Raw genomic sequence first — 21,728 nt, forward strand, 5'->3', positions numbered from 1 at the left:
CAACCAGAGAGAGTGGTGGTGTGTTTTGTTGTTGTTGGTTTTTTTTGAGGGAGCAAATGGTGGCTTACTCGGAAAGAGACTAAACTAAGAAGATAGTATAGTAGTCCAGCCTTCCTCCATTTATTCTTCCAGCCGCCACTCCCCCCCCCCTCCTCCCTCCCTTCTCAGTTCTGGCTATTTTGGAGTGTTACAATCTGGTGACGCATCCCCCCGCCCCACCAGAAGTCAGCTAGCCTGACGTCTCTGTCGGGCAGTCCTGCTGATCTACATTTTACAGCGTTCTAGCCATGAATGTGTACCACTCTCCAGACTACAAATTTGTTTGTGCTGGGTTGCTTACTTCTGTAATTCAGCAGTTTGGAAGATACACCGCTCTGAGGAGTTGCAGCCCTAGGTCAGCTGCAAGGGCGAGCAGAGAGTTTAAAAGACAGTAAATGTGAACTGGGAATTGCTAGTGCAGAAAAAGTGACATGTGCTAGTTGTGTTCTGGCTTCATCTTCTGTGTTACATAGAAAAGTGTCAATTTATAGCTATAAAGGAAGCATATCTGATTTCCTCTTCAACACACTTTTTATCATACTGACACTTCTAATAGCTTATCTGCTAGTAGCCTAGTATTCTACACTACAGAGTTCATGTTCTCTGTGCTTTCAGAGATTAACTAAATGGAGACAGTACTGAAAGTCTGATGATGTAGTATCAGGCACCCATAATTCTCACCTCACCTGAGGGCTAATTCTAATCAAGCAATGCTAGGGATTTTGCCTAAATTTTTACTCATAAGGAAAATTGATACTGTTGTCATAAATATTGGTGAGAATAAAGATAGGCTATGCTTTAATGTTCCCTTTAGGTTTCAGTGTTTCACCTCCTCTGTGCTGGACTTCTAACACTCAGATTGTCTTCCTGGGGGAAGAACTCATCGAGGAACCCTCCATGCCAGAACCCTTTCCAGCACCTCGCATCACCAACAAGATCCTGGGGGAAGAGCTCACTGAGGAACCCACTGTGCAAGAACCTCTTTCAGCACCTCGTATCACCAACGACAACCTGGGGGAAGCACTCATTGAGGAACCCGCCATGCCAAACCACTCCGAGCACCTCGTATCACCAACGACATCCCAGGGGAAGCGCTGATTTAGGAACCCTCCATGACAGAACCCCATCCAGCACATCACATCACCAATGACATCCTGGGGGAAGAACTCATCGAGGAACCCTCCATGCCAGAACCCCTTCCAGCAACTCAGATCACCAATGACATCCTGTGGGAAGCGCCGATTGAGGAACCCTCCATGCCAGAACCAGGGTGGATTTGATTTAAATCAAACTGATTTAAATCACGATTTAAATCACAATTTAAATCACTAGCAGGGTGGATAAAAATCAATGATTTAAAAAAAATAAATAAAAATAAACGAATTTTTTTATTTAAATCAGATTTTTTTAAATTTAAATCAGATTTTTTAAATTTAAATCCAATTTTTTTAATTTTTTTTTAAATCATTGATTTTTATCCACCCTGCTAGTGATTTAAATCATGATTTAAATTGTGATTTAAATCAGTTTGATTTAAATCAAATCCACCCTGGCCAGAACCCCTTCCAGCACCTCGCATGACCAATGACATCCTGGGGGAAGAGCTCACTGAGGAACCCTCCATGCCAGAACCCTTTCCAGCACCTCGTATCACCAACAACATCCTTGGGGAAGAGCACACTGAGGAACCCTCCATGCCAGAACCGCTTCTAGCAACAAACTTCACCAATGACATCCTGGGGAACAAGCTCACTGAGGTACCCAACGTGCAAGAACCCCTTCCAGCACCTCGCATGACCAATGACATCCTGGGGGAAGCGCTGATTGAGGAACCCTCCAAGCCAGAACCCCTTCCAGCACCTCGCATGACCAATGACATCCTGGGGGAAGAGCTCACTGAGGAACCTTCCATGACATAACCCCTTCGAGCAACTCACATCACCAAAGACATCCTGGGGGAAGCACTCATTGAGGAACCCTCCATGCCAGAACCCCTTCCAGCAACTCGTATCACCAACAAGATCCTGGGGGAAGCACTCATTGAGGAACCCTCCATGCCAGAACCCCTTCCAGCAACTCACATCACCAACGACATCCTGGGGGAAGCGCTCACTGAGGAACCCTCCGTGCCAGAACCTCTTCCAGCAACTCACATCACCAATGACATCCTGGGGAAAAGGCTCATTGAGGTACCCTCCGTGCCAGAACCCCTTCCAGCACCTCACATCACCAACGACATCCTGGGGGAAGCGCTCACTGAGGAACCCTCCATGCCAGAACCTCTTCCAGCACCTCGTATCACCAACAACATCCTGGGGGAAGAGCTCACGGAGGAACCCTCCATGACAGAACCCCTTCCAGCACCTCGCATGACCAATGACATACTGGGGGAAGAACTCATCGAGGAACCCTACATGCCAGAACTCTTTCCAGCACCTTGCATCACCAACAAGATCCTGGGGGAAGCGCTCACTGAGGAACCCTCCATGCCAGAACCCCTTCCAGCAACTCACATCACCAACAACATCCTGGGGGAAGAGCTCACTGAGGAACCTTCCATACCAGAACCTCTTCCAGAAACTCACATCACAAATGACATCCTGGGGGAAGAGCTCACTGAGGAACCCTCCACGCCAAAACCCCTTCCAGCAACTCACATCACCAATGACATCCTGGGGGAAATGCTCATTGAGGTACCCTCCGTGCCAGAACCCCTTCCAGCACCTCACATCACCAACGACATCCTGGAGGAAGAGATCACTGAGGAACCCTCCGTGCCAGAACCAATTCCGGCACCTCGCATCACCAACGACATCCTGCGGGAAGAGCTGACTGAGGAACCCTCCATGCCAGTACCCCTTTGAGCACCTCGCATGACCAATGACATCCTGGGGGAAGTGCTCATTGAGGAACCCTCCATGCCAGAACCACTTTCAGCAACTTACATCACCAATGACATCCTGGGGGTAGCGCTGACTTAGGAACCCTCCATGCCAGAACCCCTTCCAGAACCTCACATGAGCAATACCATCCTGGGGGAAGTGCTAATTGAGGAAGCCTCCATGCCAGAACCATTTCCCGCAACTCGCATCACCAATGACATCCTGGGGGAAGCACTCATTGAGTAACCCGCCATGCCACAACCACTTCCAGCACCTCGCATGACCAATGACATCCTGGGGGAAGAGCTCACTGAGGAACCCGCCCTGCCAGAACCTCTTCGAGCACCTCGTATCACCAACACCATCCTTGGCGAAGAGCTCACTGAGGTGCTCCGTGACTGAACCCCTTCCAGCACCTCGCATGACCAATAACATCCTGGGGGAAGCGCTCATTGAGGAACCCTCTATGCCAGAACCCCTTCCAGCACCTCGTATCACCAATGACATTCTGGGGGAAGAGCTCACTGAGGAACCCTCCATGCCAGCACCCCGTCCAGCACCTCACATCACCAACAACTTCGTGGGGGAAGCACTCATTGAGAAACCCTCCATGCCAGAACCCCTTCCAGCACCTCGCATCACCAACAAGATCCTGGGGGAAGTGTTCATTGAGGAACGCTCCGTGCCAGAACCCCTTCCAGCACCTTGCATCACCAATAACATCCTGGGCAAAGTGCTCATTGAGGAAACCTCGATGCCAGGGCCCCTTCCAACACCTTGCATCACCAATGACCTACTGGGGAAAGTGCTCATTGAGGATACCTCAGTGCCAGGTACTTCCATCCTCACAGACACTCCAAAGGAAGCAGCCTCTGTGTCAGAGCCCTTACTAGAGCCTTCCATTGCTAATAATTATCTTCAGCAAGAAGTAGAACTCCTCAAAGGGTTACAGCATGACTATGTCCAGCAGCGTAAGTATTGCAACACCTCAGAAACCTTTTGCATATACACCCACCACAAAGATCAGCTGCAGTTTTGATACCCAGCCCAGATGATGGACTAAGTCCTAACACTGCCCTTTTTGCAAGTCACCAGCACTCAGCCTGGTCAGCACATACAACATTTGTTCCTTTTTGTTCTCTTTTTTGCAGAACTGAGGGTTCGCTGCATTTCCCAACAGTTCCCTCGTTCTCTCTGGGCCATCAACCTGCAAATTGGACACATGCGGACAAGGCTCATCCGCAATGAGGTTCGGCTGAAGCGGTGGGAAAGGGAAGGTATGTTCACAGCATGCCCCTGAAATTGCTGCTGGGCTAAGAACGGCGCTTTTGTTTATTTCATGTTGAAATGCTTGATTTGAGTCTGCATCTAAGGTTTCAGGGGGGAGGCCTGTGAGTGGGTTGTCAGTGCTTGCTGAAGTGTTCCTTGGTTTTCTGTCTTTCATGTGTCCAAGCTCCTGTGCCTGTAATCCAAGCAGCTTCTCAGAGTGAGCAGTGAGGGCAAGTGATGGTGGGTGTGGTAGAATGTCAGCCTTTGCAGCTGACCTCCTGCTTCTTCTTCTCTCTTGCAGATGTTCCTGCAGGCCCTGCAGCACTTCTCCAGCCCTCTGGGTCTGATTCATCATTGTCCTCTGCCTCACTTGAGGTTGCCTCCATCCCACCCTCCACCTCCACCTCTTCCCTCCTCCTGCATCCCTCTCCACCTCCTCCTCCTTCCCCACCTCCTCTGGAGCCGGACCTCAGCAATGTGAAAGAAACTCTGCAGAGTTTGGTAGAGATGCAGGTCCATCAGCTGCGTGACCGTAAGTCTCACAGAGGCAGCACTCCATAACCTCTACCTTTTCCATCCTCATTGTGATTTTACAATCTAAAAAACTTATAGTCTAAAAACAGAGGCAGGGATACAATAGAAGAAGTAGAGGGAAGCTGAGGTGGGGGCAAGTGGGGGAAAGATGTGTATGTATTTCAGCTGCACCTCCTTAGGACCAGGGAGACCCAGGTTTGAATTCTCATCCAGTCATGAAACTCTCTGGGTAACTTTGGGCCAGTCACTTGTCCCACAGCCTAACTTACCTCTTAGGGTTATTGTGAGGAAAAAATAACCACGTATAAACCTCCCTGAGCTGCTTGAGGAAGAGCAGAATATGAATGCTAAAAGGACAACAAATATCAGCCCTTTTGAGTTTAAGCTGAGATGAAACAGGAAACCAAGGAGGATGATATACAATTGTGCATATTGCAAATCCTCCTTATAGTGTCATCAATGTACATGGGCAAAAGTTCCCTGTCACCAGGAGCATACAGTCTAAAGTTTGGCTTTGGAGAGAGAAGTGAGGAAGAGGAGGAATGGGAGAGGAAAGCATAAGGGGCATTCAATTCAAGCCGATGGAGCTGCCTCTACTGAGGCATTACGCCAAAGGCTGCGCAGTGGAGGTGGGTTTTCAGGTATCATTGGAGGGATAGGAGAGAGACAAGGGGCCACAACTGAGTGGCTGTTCCAGACCCAAGGGTCAGCGAGAGGGAAGAGAAAGAGTTGTTTTAGAGAGCAGGAGACCTTCAGGTGGCTCCTGAAGACAGAGAAGCTGGAAGAGCAAAAATCAACCTGACGAGGTGCAAGTTCACGGGGGGGTACATAGCCATGGAGGGTTTTCAAGACAGCGAGGAGGAGTCTGTGCTGGGCATGGAAGGGGACTAGAGGTCCGTGCAGGGACTGACATGGTGGAGGACAGGCCCCTTCACCCTGTTTGTTTTCTCTCCTTCAAGGCCAAAGAGACCTCTGCAGCTGCCAGGAATGCTTACAAAGCTTCAAGGCACTCAGGGGACAATTGAGGAGCAGACTGGCCAGGGTGGAAGCCACTATGGGGATCGTGGTTCCTCCAAGGGAGCTGGATGTTGCTGAGGAAGAAGGGGAAGGCAAATTAAAAGAGACAACTGTGCTACTATTTACATAAGTAGCAATAAAATGCTGTGTATATATTTTTTAAAAATTAAATACTTGTTTTAATAGGATGTAGAGATAGAACAGCAATAAAACCAGCATATTTATTGTTTAAAAAAATGTTTTATTTTAAAGAAAATACATTTGTCTTGCTTTGAATATTCTTTGGGTAGAGTTGGGTAAAAAGGTCTTTGTGTCAAACTCAGCTACAGAAAAGACTCTCTTGGCCAGTCCACTCAGGGCCAAGAGATGTTTGAGAGGTTCATGATGTAGCTCAAGATAGACAGTTCCTTGCCAGGAGGCTCATACAGAGCTTGTCTGCCCCAACATGTATGGCTCGGAGGCTGGATTTTGGCCCCGAAGAGGGATCTGCCCCATGTGGAAGAGGATGGAATGGTGATGCGGAAGAGGAAGCTTGATTTAGGGCAGGGCTGCACAACTCCAGCCCTCCAGCTGCTGTTTGGCTACAGTTCCCATCAACCCTGACTATTGGCTACTGCGACTACTGGGGACTATGAGTGACTGATTTGGCCCTGGGGGAACAGCTAGGAGGTGGCACCTCCATTTCCTTTGCAGGAAGAAAAGCCGTGGGGGTGGCTCTCTGTACAGCATGACAGGAAAGAACCAAAAAAGGCAGCCTCCATATCAGGCCACCTCCCAGGACCTTCCAGCCTTGCTTGTACACTCTGGCAGAAGAACCCAAGGAGACCACCTTTATATCATGAGAGCTCTGTATCAGACCTCCACCCAGGGCAATCCATCCCTGCTGATACTTCAGGGAAAGAGAATGAAGAGGCCCCCTACAAAGCAGGCCTCCTCCCAAATGCAGGATCAGCAATGAGATTAGACCTTTAGCCTCCAGGCTGTTTTTCTGCCGGAGAAGAGAGAAGAAGGAAAGCCTGAAAGACAGCACTTGTCACTGCAGATGTTAGATTTGATATGACAATGAAATAAGACAGCAATGCAGGGACCACTGCATTAGCTACACAACTCAGTGGTCGAATGCCTGTCCTTGACCATCTCTAACAGCCCTTAAAGATGGTCAGTTGTAAGGACAAGAATATGTTTGCTCTTGAGGCTCATTGTGCATGCACTGAGAAGAATCATTAGAATCAACAGAAGATGCCTTCTTCATGGGATACATTGGTCTGAGTGTTTGCACCTAGAACAACACATCACCATGGGAGTGCTGTGCCCATGAATGCAGTAATGCAAAGAGGTGACGTTTCAGACAAATGGTGCGCCTGATTCAGACAGCTCTAGGCAACAAGCTTGATACTCTGGCAATGATTCAGGAATATCATCCAATCTTCAAGGTCAGTTTCCTTTTAAAAGTGAAGAGAGAGTTTCTGTAATCCTGACACCATTATTACATTTTATTAACATTATGCTAACTGGATGGTCATACATTGATTTTCTTAAAAGGATTCAATTTCCTGGCCAGAGTGACCAACATTTAGTCTACTAATTGTTTTAACTTAAGAGAAATAAACAGCTCCAGGAGATATGACTGTTTTGGATGCCCCTTAATAAAAATGGAACTACTTTTATAGAATTTCCTTATTTTGCCAAGACCAGATGGCTGAATTTTGAAAGCACATTTAGCAAATAGTTTCTCTCTCTCTCTCTCTCTCTCTTTCTTTTCTTCTGATAGAGAATAGTTCATATCTGTATCTATATATGCCGGCCCAGGGCCAACTCCAAAAGTCAATGGGATATTTGGCCCAGGGGTCGGGGAGCCAACAAAACAGCAGCTGAAAGTCCCTTGCTGTTGCCTAGCAACTAATACACATCCTTTTGCCTAGGCTCAGCAAAATTGCCAAATCAGATCTCAACATGGATATCACAAGCCACTGCACACCTAACCATGACAGTGCCTGCAACGAGGCAAGAAAGGATGCATCTTGTCAAGAGAAAGGCACACCACCTGCATTCAAGGGTAGAACTTGGGGGGCAGCCAGGGCACGTGCCCTAGGCGCCACTGAGGAGGGGGCACCACACCAGTTCCTGCCACCCCCACCCCATTGCCCACTGGCCCGGCCCCAGGGCCCCTCAGCCACTTGCCATCCTGCTTGCCTTGCCCTCCGGCTCTGGCCTAGGATCCGAGCGGCCTGCAAACTGCAGAGAGCTCTTCTTCTCTCCCCACCTCTCAGCTGATTGGCAGGTGGGCGGGGCTTCCAGAGAGGCCTCCGTGTAGGCTTCCAGAGAGGCCTCCGTGTAGGCCTCCCTGAAGCCTGGACTTGGCATTCCCCCGCAAGCCAGGAAGGAGGCAGGATGGAAGAGTTCTCTGCAGCAGACTCTCTGCCCAGACCATCCAACACAGCTTTTGCAAGGTAGACTGTGAATTCCTTTTTGTGGTTACCCTCCCCCCACCCCAGGTATATAGGGATCTGCTTGCCATAGGACTTTGATATGGGGGGGGGGGAGACTGAGAAGTCTCTGAATATTTAATTTAAAACAGATTGAAAAATTTCTGGCTTTAAATTTCTGGCTTTTTACTATCTAAAAAGGCCTGTTGCTTGTTTCATGGCAGAAGATTACAAAAACTTCTGGAACAAACAATATTATATTCATTCATTCATGTATAAATGCACTTATGTTCAAGTTGTTTTGCAACCCAGAAGGTCTGAGTGAGAACTGTGAAGCATGTGTTGTGCTTTTATTTTATTTTTCTTGTGTGTGAACTGCTCTCCAATAACTCACAGGACTTCAGGGTACATCTGGCCAACATGTGAATGCAGAACCTCCATTCCAGAGGAGATGTGTGTTAAAGGGCTTTAAAAGCCTCATGTGAAAAACCTCCTGGAATCAAACTTTACTGAATTTGTTCAAGAATCCTGAGAAAACAAACATAGGCTCACCCTGCATGGTTGAAAGTCTTTGCTAATCTGGAGCGAGGAGGCCATTTTAATAATTAGTGTTTCTGGTGTGTTCTAGGCATTAAAAGTAGCACAAATATATATAGTACTCAATATATATCACTATAAATTGTGAAGTGTCCATGTGTGTATTCAGTGAAATGTATTTCCAGGCAGCATACTTATTTTGAAATATCAGACTTAAATCCTTGGGGGCCTGGGGTGCGTGGAGGACCTGGACATTGAGGGGCTGGTGGCCCATTTTAAAATCTCATCTTGGCCCATTCCAACCTTGCTATGCCCCTGGCAGTCACTACACATGGGTTTCTGCACAACACCTGCACAGAAGAAACTTCCATGTAGAAAATGTGTCTCTTGTAAACTGACCTTGAATTTTCCATCCATGACTGGGATATCTGAGAGTTAGAGTCAATAATAAAAGAACAGCAGACTGCTTGTGATGGGAAGGGGCAAATTACAATGATTTCTTAGTTGGGCAGGGCCTGGTTTTGGCCCTGGCAGAACTTGACTGTCTGTTCCTGTTGCAAATGCCTCTGTCTAGTGTGGCAAACTAATGTATCCTCCTCCCTCCTGGTGTCAAAGTAAGCACTAGTGTGGTGAATGCACATATACCCCATCATGAGCCAACAGTCATCATAAGACAAAGGCTGGGAGGAATCATTCACTGGTTTATAGACACACACACACACACACCCCACCACCTTCTTCTTCCCCTATTTTGCTAGTGGCTATTTGGGCAGGTGATCCTCTAGTCTAGGACAAAGTCATGTTTTTTAAAAAAGCATGATATGAGACAGAGAAAATGATACTTGGAATCCTCACATAACTCCTGACTGTTGTTCTAAGTCTTTTACAGAGATGGCTCATGTTTTCAGGTTTTGATCAACAACCATGCCTAGATGGTACAGTGTTCCTTTTAACAGGGATTTCCAGATATTGTTGACTACAAGTCCCATCATTCCTGTTTGGACAAGGGCGCAATTTCAGTGCTTGCCCTAGGCGCTATTTTCCCTAGATACGTCTCTGCCCCCATGAATGGCTGTCTTGGCCGGCACTATCCTGTGGATAAGCCCTTTGCTTTCTGCCATACTGTGTGCAGGTGCTGAACTAACAGCATAGGCCCACCTCGGGGACAGGGGCACATGGACACCTCCATTTTGTTGTATAAGGAGTAAGGGATCAAATGAAGAAGGCAGACAGACTCTCTGTTGCTTCCTATCCAGCCTGCAGAAGCTCTTCGGGCAAGGAGGAAATGGATGGGCAGGGAACTGAGGCCATGCAGGAGGGGGGCACACACACATTCAGCCATGGCTGGGCTGGAGTTGTCCAGGAACCTAGGTGAGGTTGCATGAAGAGGGCCAGAAAGGGCCAAAAACACTATGCACCTCATGGCCATTCAATAGAAGGAAGAGCAGCCAGCACAAACCGCTGGCTGCAAGCATGCCCTGGGCAGGGCACACAGATTACAAGTCCCCTCCCTGGCAGGAACATTGCCTCTTGTTTCTGGACGCTGTGCATCCAGCATGCCATGCACAATTTAAGTTTCCACGTGGGCATGTGCCATCACCCCACCTCCCTTCCAGCCAGAGAGGAATTGCTTTTCAGTAGTGGGTACAGCTTCTTGCCCAGCTGCCCATAATAAGGGATGGGACAAATCCACATTTCCAATGGATCTTAATGCAATGACTGAAAGCAGAATATTTGAGCTCCTAGTTAGGAAATGGGAAAGGAAAATCTTTCAACAAATGCTAGTGAGAGCCAATTCACACAGTATTCAAAGGACACAGCTGATGTTTTCCTGAACTTGAATTCCGCAATGCCCCAATAGTATCTGTAAAGAAGAACCAAATTAGGACCAGAGGATGAAGGGGTTTCCTTTCACATCAGCATCTCTGGATGGGCTAGAAAGGGATCTGCTTTACAGGCAAAGCCTGTTATCAGTGAATCTGATATCCACCCTTTTGCGTATCCGTGCTCAGGTAATTGACACCCAGCCTCAGCATCCATGGGAAACAAATGGTTAATTTCTGCCTATCCGCAGTATGAGGATGACTGTAAGCTTGAGGCAACATCATGTTGTCCAACCTTGCCCAACCACGATGAGCTTAAGAGCTATTTAAGAACATAAATGTATGGTTAAAACTACTGAGAGGTTCCAAGGTCTCTAGTGCATTTCCCAGGAACTCTTCAGATGAGATCTGATCACACAGCGATGCAGATAAAGAGTGCAACAGTCCCCACAGTAACAGATCTCTTACCTGCAACACTAAGCGATCTGTGGTGGAAGGTCTCAGTAGAGTCGCTAGAATCTGGAGATGGCACAACGTTTTAAGCCAATGTATTTTTAGATAGTGCCATTACTCAGAAGGGAAGCTGTTGGCGGGGGCGGGGGGGGGGGACAAAAATGCGAAGAACAAGGTTATACATGGACAGAGCAAAAAAATTAGACCATGAGTGTTATGATCTCAGAGGTTATTTCCAGTCATCCTCACATACAGCGGATAGTTTCCTGGTTCTGTCCAACAGTGCAGAAAGTAGTGAAGTCCCGGAGAGCACAGAAGTACGTGCTTTCTGAGTTGCTGCCATCAGGGGAGATCCTGAGCTGCTCCACGTCCACATGAATCAATCTCAGAAGCAATGGATCAATATGATGCATAGGTATGTTGTAACCGGACATCAAACCAAGGCATTTCATAACCACATGCTGAGAAGACAGGGATCTATCTATCTATCTATCTATCTATCTATCTATCTATCTATCTATCTCAGGAGTGGACATGAAAATCTTGCAACAAATGCTAGTGAGTGGATGCGTTTTTGACCACATTTTTTCTGTTCCTTTTGCTCTTTTGGTTGATGTTGTTGTTGTTTTGTACTTACTGAACTTTTAATTGAACGAATTACAAAGTAACATTTCTTGTTATAGCTAAAGGAAAATTATAGCTTCTGTTGACTCCACCCCACGCCTATAGGCTTTACCACCTTTAAAAAAGTTTGCTTTTGCAACAGAAGGTTGGAAGGCCATTGTGGTAGACTCAGTCTAGAACACACAAGTTGACTTGGTGGCAGTGGTTAAACGGGTAATTGGCCGGGAGATCCATGTCTCGTGTTAGCAGCAGAGCGGATCCTCCCAGGGGCGCACCAAGGTAATTTGGGAATCTGGACCGCCCAGCCACGAGCCCCCCCCCCACTAGAGGCCCCCCGAAACCTCCTTTGGGGTCCCCACCCCACCAAAGCTCCATTAAAAAACCAAACAAAAAACTCTTTCCGTGGCTGAGGGGTGGAGACGGGACGGAGCAGTCCTTCTCCCTTCTCCCTCCTCCCCCGGCAGTTGTGGGGTGGTAGCAGGAGCGACGCTGGCCCCATCCATTTGGGCCAGCGTCTTTAAGCAACTGAGATGCACACCTGTGCAGTTTAGAGATCGTCGCATGCCCGTGACGTCATGGGGGGCAACTCAAGTTGTTTGGAGTGCAACTCAAGCCATGATATTGTTAACTGAGCCGGCTTCATCCAGGTCAGGATCTCCATGGAATCCAACTGGTCTTCCCCACTGGTGCTTCCCCAAGTGCCTACCATGCCCTGCCCCCCACCCCAACCACCACAGTTGCGCTCCACTCCCCACTCACCTAGGGGCAGGCGGGCGCTCTCCCATTGGCTGTGGAGACTAGTACACGACGCCCGCACACCCCAGGCTACTAGGAGCCCCGCCCTAGCGAGTACTTGCCAATGCTTTTCAGGCAGCGTTTGCTGCCTAAAAGCCTCTATTCCCCTTTTCCCCGGTGGTAGGAGATCCTCAGAACGGGTTATGGAGTGCGCATGCTCGAGACAGAACTGGACATGTGACTCTTTGTAGGCGTAGCTGCCTTCCAGTTCCAGTTCTGTCTCGCTTGGGACTAGACGGCAGTTGAGAGAGCTCTTAGTATTTACAGTCTTTTGTCTTCTGATCTCAGCTTGGTTCGTTGTTTTATCTTCTCAGCTTCTTACCATTTCGCAACTACGCGCTCTGCTTTCCTCTTACCTTTTAAATTGTGCAACCTGAAATGTGACTGAAGAGCTCGCTCGGGCTCTTTGGAGCTTGAGGCCACGCTCCCTTTACATGTGATATGTCACATTACATGTAACATTTCAATTATTATTGAAAGGGAGGGCTATTTTAGGAAACTCAGGAAAAGGCCAATGGTGACTACCCTGGGGGTGGTGGCAGTGGAAGGAAAGAGTGTCTCTCTCTGCAGCTATGGTAGAACTATCACAGAAGTAGATTTTCCTACCTCTCCACCACGCTCACACCCTGTAGGCTGTAAGTGAAACCTCTTGTCTGTAATTGTGGGTATGAATTGAAAGACAATGAAGGGATATTAATTACTGTATACGGCAACCTAGGCTCAAAACTAATTGAGGGCTATTAACTGCGAGGTGACCAAGGCTCAAAACAACCAGGAGCCTTATTAACGTCAGTGTATATAGACTTATGCAATATACCACACTTCCAAACTATTAGATCGGATTCCACGCAACACAGCCCAAAATCAAGCAAGATCAAAAGCTTGTCAATAGAATCATTGAGAAGTTCTGCTCCACTGGGCTAGTCTGTGAATTGGAATATTTCGGATCTTACAGCCCTGTAGTGAACTATGCTTACTCAACGTAAGCCCTATTGATTTCAAAGGGATTTACTTCCAAGCAGCTATGTTTAGGATTGCTGCTTTAATCTTACTTCTGCCATCTATAGATGGTGTGATATGCTTCAAAGAGTAACACATTTTAATTTCTAGTTGAGATAAATTATGCTGAAGGTAGGAGTTTCATTAAAAAGGAAGAGTTGTGAAAGCATTAGTCTTCAGCACTCTCCTGACTGTCATTTGGAAGTAGTGTCATCTTTTCAGGTGGCCTCGTGTTTTAACTTTAAGCTGATCTGATCAGAAAAGGTTTAGATACAGCAACTCAAGAGGGCTTCAATGTTCTTCAGTAATCTAAAAACCTCTTCTTTCAGAGGAGAGTTAAGATGCTTTCCATTTCCAGTTCTACTCTAAAAAGCACGGAAATTCCAAGCAAAGGTGCCCATTTTAACTTCCACACCATAGAAGCTGTCAAGACTTTGTGCAGTCTGGGAGATTATGATGGCTTTCCCAAGGAGGCTCCATGCAGCCACACTTTGCCTTGAACTCTCAGCTGGACATTGGGCTGGGGAGGGATGTGTCTAGGCAGACATTCCAGAATTGCAGCTCCCCCAATCACTTCCTAGAGATGCCCCAGATGAATTTCTGCCTGGTGCACCTCTACAAGGCACGGTGCTTCCCCCAGTTGTTATGTCGCTTTGTAAATGTCTGGGCAGAAATTCCAGATATATAGCAGTTTCACTAATAGTAAGAATAAGAATACAAATAAGAATAAGAACAATAAACTTTATTCCTTAACCCCCCCATCACAAATTGTTCTCTGAGTGGCTGAAAACATGACATTAAAACAGGAGATAAAAAGAAACAACAAATTAAATCATAACAGATCAAAAGGGGGAGGGGCAAAGAAAAGTTAAAATACAATACAGAACCATTTAAAAGTCATTATTAAAAACAATTATGTAATATGTATATTATGTATTTTAAAAAACATATAATTCCTCCAGGCAGCTATTCTCCTAGCTTTAGGCTGCTAGCATGAAAAAGAAGAGGAAGGAAATGGGGGATACGACAAACTCCTCCTTTTCATGGAAATCCTCTAAGATGAGGCCATCTGAAGAGAAGAGATAAGAAAAGATGTAATATTCTGATGTTAATTGACTTAGTTAAGGAGGGACTTGTACATCTTGAATAAATGGAGGAGGGTCTAATGGGTCACTTTTTGCACTAGGCTTCCAAAGCGGAAGACAAGCATGGCTTCCAGACCTCGCAGTTTAGCTGCAAGGACTTTCCCAAGGAGAACCGTGTTTGCCCATGTGAGAGGGGTTGGGAGTTTGAGACATGCCCACTCGGGAGGCCTGCCACAGAGAGGTTAGAGCAAAACTGGTGTTTCTTGGACAAACGATGACCTTTGTCGCTCAGGCCCATTCTGGGATTCCAAGGAGACAGTTTTGACCTCCCCAATTCCCTGGAAACTGGCATTACCTTTGATGGTGCTCTGGATGTCATGTTGAGCCAACTCCTCTTGCAAAACAGAACCTTCCATTTGGCCAGCTGCAGAGATAGAGACGGACATTTTTTTTCCATGCATATGTTCTTCCTGAATTTTTAGTTTATATTTATCTTTCTTGTTAGCAATTGCTAGTTAAGTCTTTGATTGGTACTGTATGTGACTGATGTTTTATAATTTTCTAGCAACCATTAAGCTTTTGTAGATTTATTCTGCCATTTTTAGTTGTTTTGTAATCTGACCATGGGTCGTAAATAAAATATCTATCTATCTATCTAACATGTCATTTAAAAGTAAAAACCTCTGATAGAAGTCAGTGAGCTGGGTTTTTTGTTGTTAGCACATAGGCAACACCAAAACAATTTTGTGAAATTATACCAATAAAAGCATTGAGAGAAATCTACCAGCACCTGAGGAATTCTTCCTCCCCCCCGCTTTCCGCCTTCAATTTGTCGGTGCTGTGTCATTTTTCTCCCCCTCCACCCTCTCTTGCTCCGTAGTTGTCCAAGTCGCTAAGTGAGGTGGCATGAAGAGGGCCAGAAAGGGCCAGCACCAACGTGCCTCCTGGCCATTAAGTAGGAGGATCCATGGAGAACAGGGCTTGCCTGTAACGCAGAACCCGTTTTAGCCCTCCCAGAGATGGTGATATGAAAGGAAACCCCTTCATTCCCTGGGCCGGCTTTGGATCTTCTTTACAGATATCATGGGAGCATTGTGGAATTAAAAGGGCATGGCTGAAGTTGTCCTCAGGTTGAATTCAAACCCAGTTATCCATGTAGCCTAAATCTGCGGTTTAGCTTATCTGTGGTCGGATAACTGACACCTGACCTCAGCATACATGGAAAACAAATGGTTAATTTTTGTGTATCCACAGTATGGAGATCTCCGAATATATCCTCCAACAACATTTCCAGCTGCTATTTTGTAAAAGGGAGTTTATTTAGTTTTTAAAAACACGTCTTTCTACAGAAAAAAATCTCTCAATAATGGAACAAATTGGACTTCTGCGGGGCGGGGGATGAATGGCTAGCTGAGTTCCTACAGAGCACCGTAGGGTGCTTTATTTCACTCTTTTAAACGTTCTTTGGCCATTTCCCCAGCAATTTTTTCATTGACTTAATGCTTTGGTATATGCAGTTTCAGTATCGGCAGTTGTAGCGGAGAATGGAACCCTCCCGGATACTGAGGTCCGTCTATCTGTCCCTTCCTTGAGAGGCATGGGATCCAGCCACAGACAAGTGACAAGCACACGCTTCCAGAAACATACAAACTGGGACTGAGTGTTGAGACAGTGCAGTACAAGACTAACAAGAAGTCTGCAATGGGGAAGTGACTGAAAAGGTGCAGCTTGACACACCTCCTCACATAGGTGACAAGGAGAAGGAATGGCCAACTTCTGCATCCTATATCTGTCCACACTGGAGCCAATGTGGTGTAGAGTTGGACTAGGACTGGGGAGCCCCGAGTTCAAATCCCTGTTTAGACATGAAGCTCATTGGGTGACTCTGGGCCAGTCACTTATTTCTCAGTCTAACCTACCTCACAGGCTTGTTGTGAGGGTAAACCTAACCACATACACCACTTCAAACACAGGAAGCAATGAAGAATCCACCTTCCCTTTTGATCAAGCCCCCAAAAGGTAAACCAAACCGACAGAAAGCAGCTCTCGTCAGGGAGGTGGCTGCATAGCTGGTGGGCTATGGGGGGTAGGGGTGGCACAAACCCTGCAGATCTGGACTCCTAGAAACATTTTTCCATCCAGGGCAATCTCAGAATCAAGATTCGGATGACATTAGTGTTAGTCTAAATGTCTCGCAGAAGTTGAGATGTGGTAACTCCAATCAATGGACAGCTCGGGCTTCACGGAGACTTCCGATCTTCGGTCTTGTCTGTGCCTTCCATCCTCCTCCTAGTTATCTCCCTCTGGGATGGATGGTTTGTCCCCACCCCCCTAAGAAACCCTTTAAAACATACCAGGACGGCAACACGTATTCAGCACAAGGCATTCGCTGCCCACAGTTCTGGCTGGTGCCCACAGAGAGAGGCAGCAAGGAGGACTCACCATCCCTCAGGCAGGAAGAAGCCGGTCTTTCCAAGCCAGATCCCTTTCCTCCTGTGTGTGTGTCAGGACTCCTGCCAGAGGCCCAGGGGGAGCGGGGAGGAGTTCCCTCACTGGGGTGGGATCCTTGTCCGGAAGGGGTTCCCAGGAGGCTGCTGCCACCATCCACTGTATTATTTTGATGTGGGGAAACACGCTCCCCATATCCGGTGCCTGGGGGTGGGGGATTAAGGGGCCAAACCCTCCCCAAAGGGCTGAGCAGTCCTTGGCCTCCAAAGGCAGGTGCCGAAGGCAGACCCAGAGCAGCCAGGATTTCGTTTCGGATTCCAAGGAAATGTGGTGCAGTAAGGACTTTTCATCAAAGAGATGACCAGAGAGAGGTCTCATTAACCTGGCAATGGAGATCCCCAGCGATCCATACAGAAGAACCACTTCCCGCCAGAGGCCTTGCACGGATGTCCTGGTCCTTCTTCCTCACAGGCTGCGGCCTTCCCATCTCCCCAGCAGCTCTCGGCCTGCTTCTTCCTCGGGGTCCTCCTCCTCCTCCTCCTCCTCCTCCTGGGACAGACTCACCAGGAGACCAGAGCTTCTGCTGGGGGTGGAGCCAGGAATCCCGCCCAGTCCTCTGAGCTGGTCCCTTTGATTTGGCTCTAAGCGGGGCCTAGTCCTCCCTCCAGTCCTTACACTGTAATGCTACATTGTGCGTTATCACCTCTTCAGGATGACTTGTCCTCATTGCCTTAGATCTGACTTACTGCAGATGCCTCCCTAGCTGAGTAATTAGCTGGCCAGCAAGCCTCCTGGGAAGAGGGAAAGGGTGCCATAACAGCTCATCCAGAGAGAGGAGGGGGATTTTGTTTGGTTTTATTTATTTATTTATTTATTTATTGTTACATTTATATACCGCCTTTCGTTAAAAGACAACCCCAAGGCGGTTTACAAAAGTTAAAACATACAATAAAAAAGCAATAAAAACATCAAGCTAAAAAATATAAAAACATATAAAATACGGGCATAAAAACAATACAACAGGTAAAAACACACAGAAGCAGCAGTAAAAATGATTATATAAAAGCCTGGGTTGTATAGCACCAGCCTTTCCAATCACATGGTCATCCCTGCTAACTTGGCAAAGAGGCACCTTTTAACGCGGTGATTCTGTTTATTTAGCAGGAGGAGAGTAACTGGCCTTAACCACCCCATGTATAGTACCTCCAGTAACTGTTGCTGGTGTTTGTCTTATGTTTCTTTTAGCTTCTGAGCCCTTTGGAGACAGGGAGCCATCTTGTTTGTTTATTATTTCTCTGTGTAAACCGCCCTGAGCCATTTTTGGAAGGAATGAAAAATCGAATTTAGAAATTGAATGAATGAACGAATGAATGAATTGTTGGAGATGGAGTTCCAGTGCATCGACCTCTTGCACCAACTATCCTCATGATGACCACTTGGGGCATTGGGAGTAGAGGTAGTGCGTGGGGGTCTCCCTCAACTGATCTACCTGCCTCTACTCTGTGACCCCTGATCTGACTCTTCAGCACTTCCTGTGCTGATGAGTCACAATCCTTCCTTTCCTCTTAGAGAACGGATGGTAATGTCTGTCTCCCTCCTTACCTATTCATTATGTCGTCCTTTAGATTATGGTTAGGCTTTCCTATCCAAGTGTACTTCACCAATCAATGCTTAGTATTTAGTTCTACAAGAATCTCCATGCGTTTTCTCTAAAGAGCTGCAACAACTAGACCATCCTCTGCTACTTACTCTGGAAATGGAGTGTGTGCTCATTGCTTAGTGCTCTCCTGTTTTACCTACTGGGGGTGAAAATTAACAACCCCTAACAACAATAACTGACGTCTATGTCCTAAATTGCTTCCTCTTTTGCCTGGTTTATTTCTCTTCCCTGCAGAAAATGTATGGAGGCTAGAAAAGTGACGTTCCCCTGACATTTGCAAGAGTGGGAAAGGCAGAAACACCACTGGAGAGACACAGCCCAGTCAATCAGGGCGTCTAGAAGGAAGGGCACGGCCTGCTCCCCACCCATTAAAATGTTGAAAGTTGATCTTTATGGAAGGAGCGGAGGCAGCAGTGCCCAGGCTGACGCCTTGTCTGCAGATGCTCCAAGCGATGTGCTTGCATGGTGGCCCGTTTGAAGAACTACTCTGAGAGAGAGAAAATAAGATTCCAAGAGCAGAATTACATTATTGATTGATTGATTTTATTTAACGTATTTATGTACCACCCAAAACATATGTCTCTGGGAGGCTTACAATAAACAGTACACATTATATAAAAATAAAACTTTAAAATAATGTATTGTCCTTGGTATGAAAATGTGAAAGACATCAATTTTTGTATGATACTGAAAACAAAATCCCGCAATTAATACATCCTTTATTGGGTCTTTCTGGCAAAATGAAGAGAGCATCTCAGAACTGAAAACTTCTTCTGGCCATGACTTCCTGGTGGTGGAAAGAAGGGCTGGATAATGGCCACAACAGGTGGTTGTGTCTTATAGACAGGTCAGTCGAGCTGAATGACATCTTCCCATTCATCAACGGGCCAGATCCCATTGGGCTGTACATTGGGTAGTGAAGTCTTCCAGTCTCATGCCTTCACAGGTATCTTCCATGGTTAGCTTTGATGTACTGGAGGGCTTCACACAGTACACGTACCCTGAGTTATATGAACTCGGTCCAACAGTGTGAGAATTTGGAAAACAGGGACCTGTGTAACATAAAGGACAGGAGGGTTAATGGAATGCACTTTTTGAAAAAGCCTTGCCATGAACTGGAGCACAACCTTTGTGGAAAAGCAAGATCTATATAGTAGTAGAAGTAGTAGTAGTAGTAGTAGTAGTAGTAGTGAATAATAAGAACATTCTGCTTCTCCCAGGAAGGCTGACAGCAGGATGCCATCCATCCTCAGGCAGTCAAGCTCCACATTATCGACCCTTCCAGGAGAATTAACACTTCCTGGGGAATATCATTTGTACGTATGAGGGCAAGCTTGGCTCCATCATTTTTTCAAAAATGGTAAGGCATTCTTACAGCCGGAGAGAGCCGCATTCTAGAGAGTATGCTACACTTGAACTAAGACCACCTGTGGTCACTCAGTCAGTTTCATGGGAAAGCCAGCATTTGATCACAGGTGGTCTTAGTCCAAGTGTAGCACACTCTAGAATGCTGCTCTTAAGCATACTGCACCATTTTTGAAAAATGCTGGAACCAAGCTGGCCCTCATACATACAAATGATATTCCCCAGGAATTGTAGATTCTCTTGGAAGGGTCAATAATGTGGAGCTTGACTGCCTGAGGATGGATGGCATCCTGCTATCAGCCTTCCTGGGGGAAGCTGGTTCTTACTATGGACTACTACTATTTATAGACTGCTTTTCCACAAATGTTTTCCAAAGCAGTTTACATAGAAAAAGAAACACAAAATGAGGGGCCTCACTGTTTCCTCACCTGGACTTTGACTGTGGTTTGAAACACAGTTAACTCTTTCTTCTAGCTCCAACACAAGGTTGGTTAAAAAGAAAAGAGCAGGTTCGTCTTTCAGGCAGAATTTGCCCACCATTCCTGACCTTCTCATTGAGGAGCCCTTGAGATGCCTCTGTGGGATCCCAGGGTTCCCCAAAACACAGTTTGAAAACCCAACTGCAGACGATGCAATTGCTTGATGCCTGGTGGGCTCTTTCTTGTTTACGCTCCCTCCACCAAGACAGCTGCTCTCTGCTTCCTGGGAGGAGCATTTCATCTTAGGATGGTCAGGTAGCTCATTTTTCTCCCCCCGCCCCAGGTCATGGAACCCAAATCATACTTGAATTTCTTGCCTGATTTGGCCTGTGTTCCTCCATTCCACACGTTCACATCGTCTTCTCCCTGAAAGAAAAGCTCAAAGCTGTCTTCCACCTGTAAGGGAGACAAAAATACACTAATGGTAATAGCTTGCTGTTTCTGAGTTAGCAGGTTAACTTAGAAACAGCTGGTAGAGATGAGATTCTAACAGGAAGAGACGGGATTCTGAATGGAATGCTTAAAGGCCCACAACCAATGGGCAGGGCGAATTGCACAACAGTTTCACCCCAAACTCTTGCCCTGATCTCAGTCGGGCAGCAATTGTGCCTACAGGAACTGCACAACTGAACTGTCCAGGTGGCTGCAGGCCATTGAACATGACTGTAGAGCTGTGCCAAGAACCCACCGAAAAGCGGCTCCTGCCGGGCCCAGATCCTATTGAAAGGGAATTCATTGCACAGTAAACGTCTAAAATCAGGCTTTAGGGAATGTTTCTTTTGCCTAGTGTCTGTATATCATAATGCTTATGCCACTGGAATTCTTGAGAGACCCTGCGGCAACACTCACCAGCACTCCTTTCCGAGAAGACGATTCAGGCACACACTGAGCATAGTGTTAGAGACGAACAAAATCCCCAACACTGATAGCAGATGGATACACGTAAAAGCATCCTTGTCAGTGAGGGCTGGGACATGAAGCATCAGGACGGAAGGTAGGCAACCACATTTCCAAGTGATGCACTGGAGGTTTCCCTGATGGAAGGGACAGAGGTGGTGCATTGATATGGGGGAAAGTGAGGAGGTGCACTCAGGCATATCAGTGGGGTGGCAGCTAAACCAAAAGCAAGTCTGCTCCTGTCTGCATGGCCCCATCAGGGCTTCTGCTTCTTAGCATGCTACAGTGCAACACAAGGTTGAGAACTCAGTAGCCTGATTCACATGTTATGTTCAACACTTGCACAATGAGGGTACGTTGTCCACAGATACCGCTCTGTACACAGGTAGAGTGATT

The 21,728-nt window shown here is 46.8% G+C and overlaps 1 protein-coding gene and 1 long non-coding RNA gene across 6 annotated transcripts; one reads left to right on the top strand and one right to left on the bottom strand.

Moving 5' to 3' along the window:
* Positions 1 to 2,223: 2,223 nt before the first annotated feature.
* On the top strand, positions 2,224 to 19,222 carry LOC128347750 (uncharacterized). Of its 5 annotated transcripts, none has more exons than XM_053302815.1 (4): positions 2,224 to 3,892; positions 4,073 to 4,198; positions 4,492 to 4,722; positions 18,826 to 19,222. In XM_053302815.1, the coding sequence occupies exons 1-4, from the start codon at positions 3,208 to 3,210 to the stop codon at positions 18,849 to 18,851; spliced, it is 1,068 nt and encodes a 355-aa protein (XP_053158790.1). In that variant the 5' UTR covers positions 2,224 to 3,207; the 3' UTR covers positions 18,852 to 19,222. The 5 variants fall into 5 exon arrangements, 2 of the variants coding, with proteins under 2 accessions (XP_053158790.1, XP_053158789.1); XM_053302814.1 differs by lacking the exon at positions 18,826 to 19,222 and adding an exon at positions 5,684 to 7,607 and having other exon boundaries at positions 2,228 to 3,892; XR_008317693.1 differs by lacking the exons at positions 2,224 to 3,892; positions 4,073 to 4,198; positions 4,492 to 4,722 and adding exons at positions 7,934 to 8,191; positions 11,236 to 11,395.
* Positions 14,126 to 17,562, bottom strand: LOC128347751 (uncharacterized). The gene is made up of 3 exons (XR_008317694.1): positions 17,314 to 17,562; positions 14,839 to 14,907; positions 14,126 to 14,467 (listed from the first exon to the last, which is right to left on the bottom strand). It is a non-coding gene; the product is annotated as an uncharacterized LOC128347751 (long non-coding RNA).
* Positions 19,223 to 21,728: the final 2,506 nt, after the last annotated feature.

Source organism: Hemicordylus capensis, chromosome 2 (assembly GCF_027244095.1).
Source record: "Hemicordylus capensis ecotype Gifberg chromosome 2, rHemCap1.1.pri, whole genome shotgun sequence".
Classification (NCBI taxonomy): domain Eukaryota; kingdom Metazoa; phylum Chordata; class Lepidosauria; order Squamata; family Cordylidae; genus Hemicordylus; species Hemicordylus capensis.

Excerpts from the sequence above, each read along its gene's own strand:
- LOC128347750 (XM_053302814.1), top strand. The coding sequence starts at position 3,208 with ATGACATCCTGGGGGAAGAGCTCACTGAGGAACCCGCCCTGCCAGAAC. Across the intron at positions 3,893-4,072 it reads GCATGACTATGTCCAGCAGC|AACTGAGGGTTCGCTGCATT; the intron begins GTAAGTATTGCA and ends TCTTTTTTGCAG. Across the intron at positions 4,199-4,491 it reads GAAGCGGTGGGAAAGGGAAG|ATGTTCCTGCAGGCCCTGCA; the intron begins GTATGTTCACAG and ends TCTCTCTTGCAG.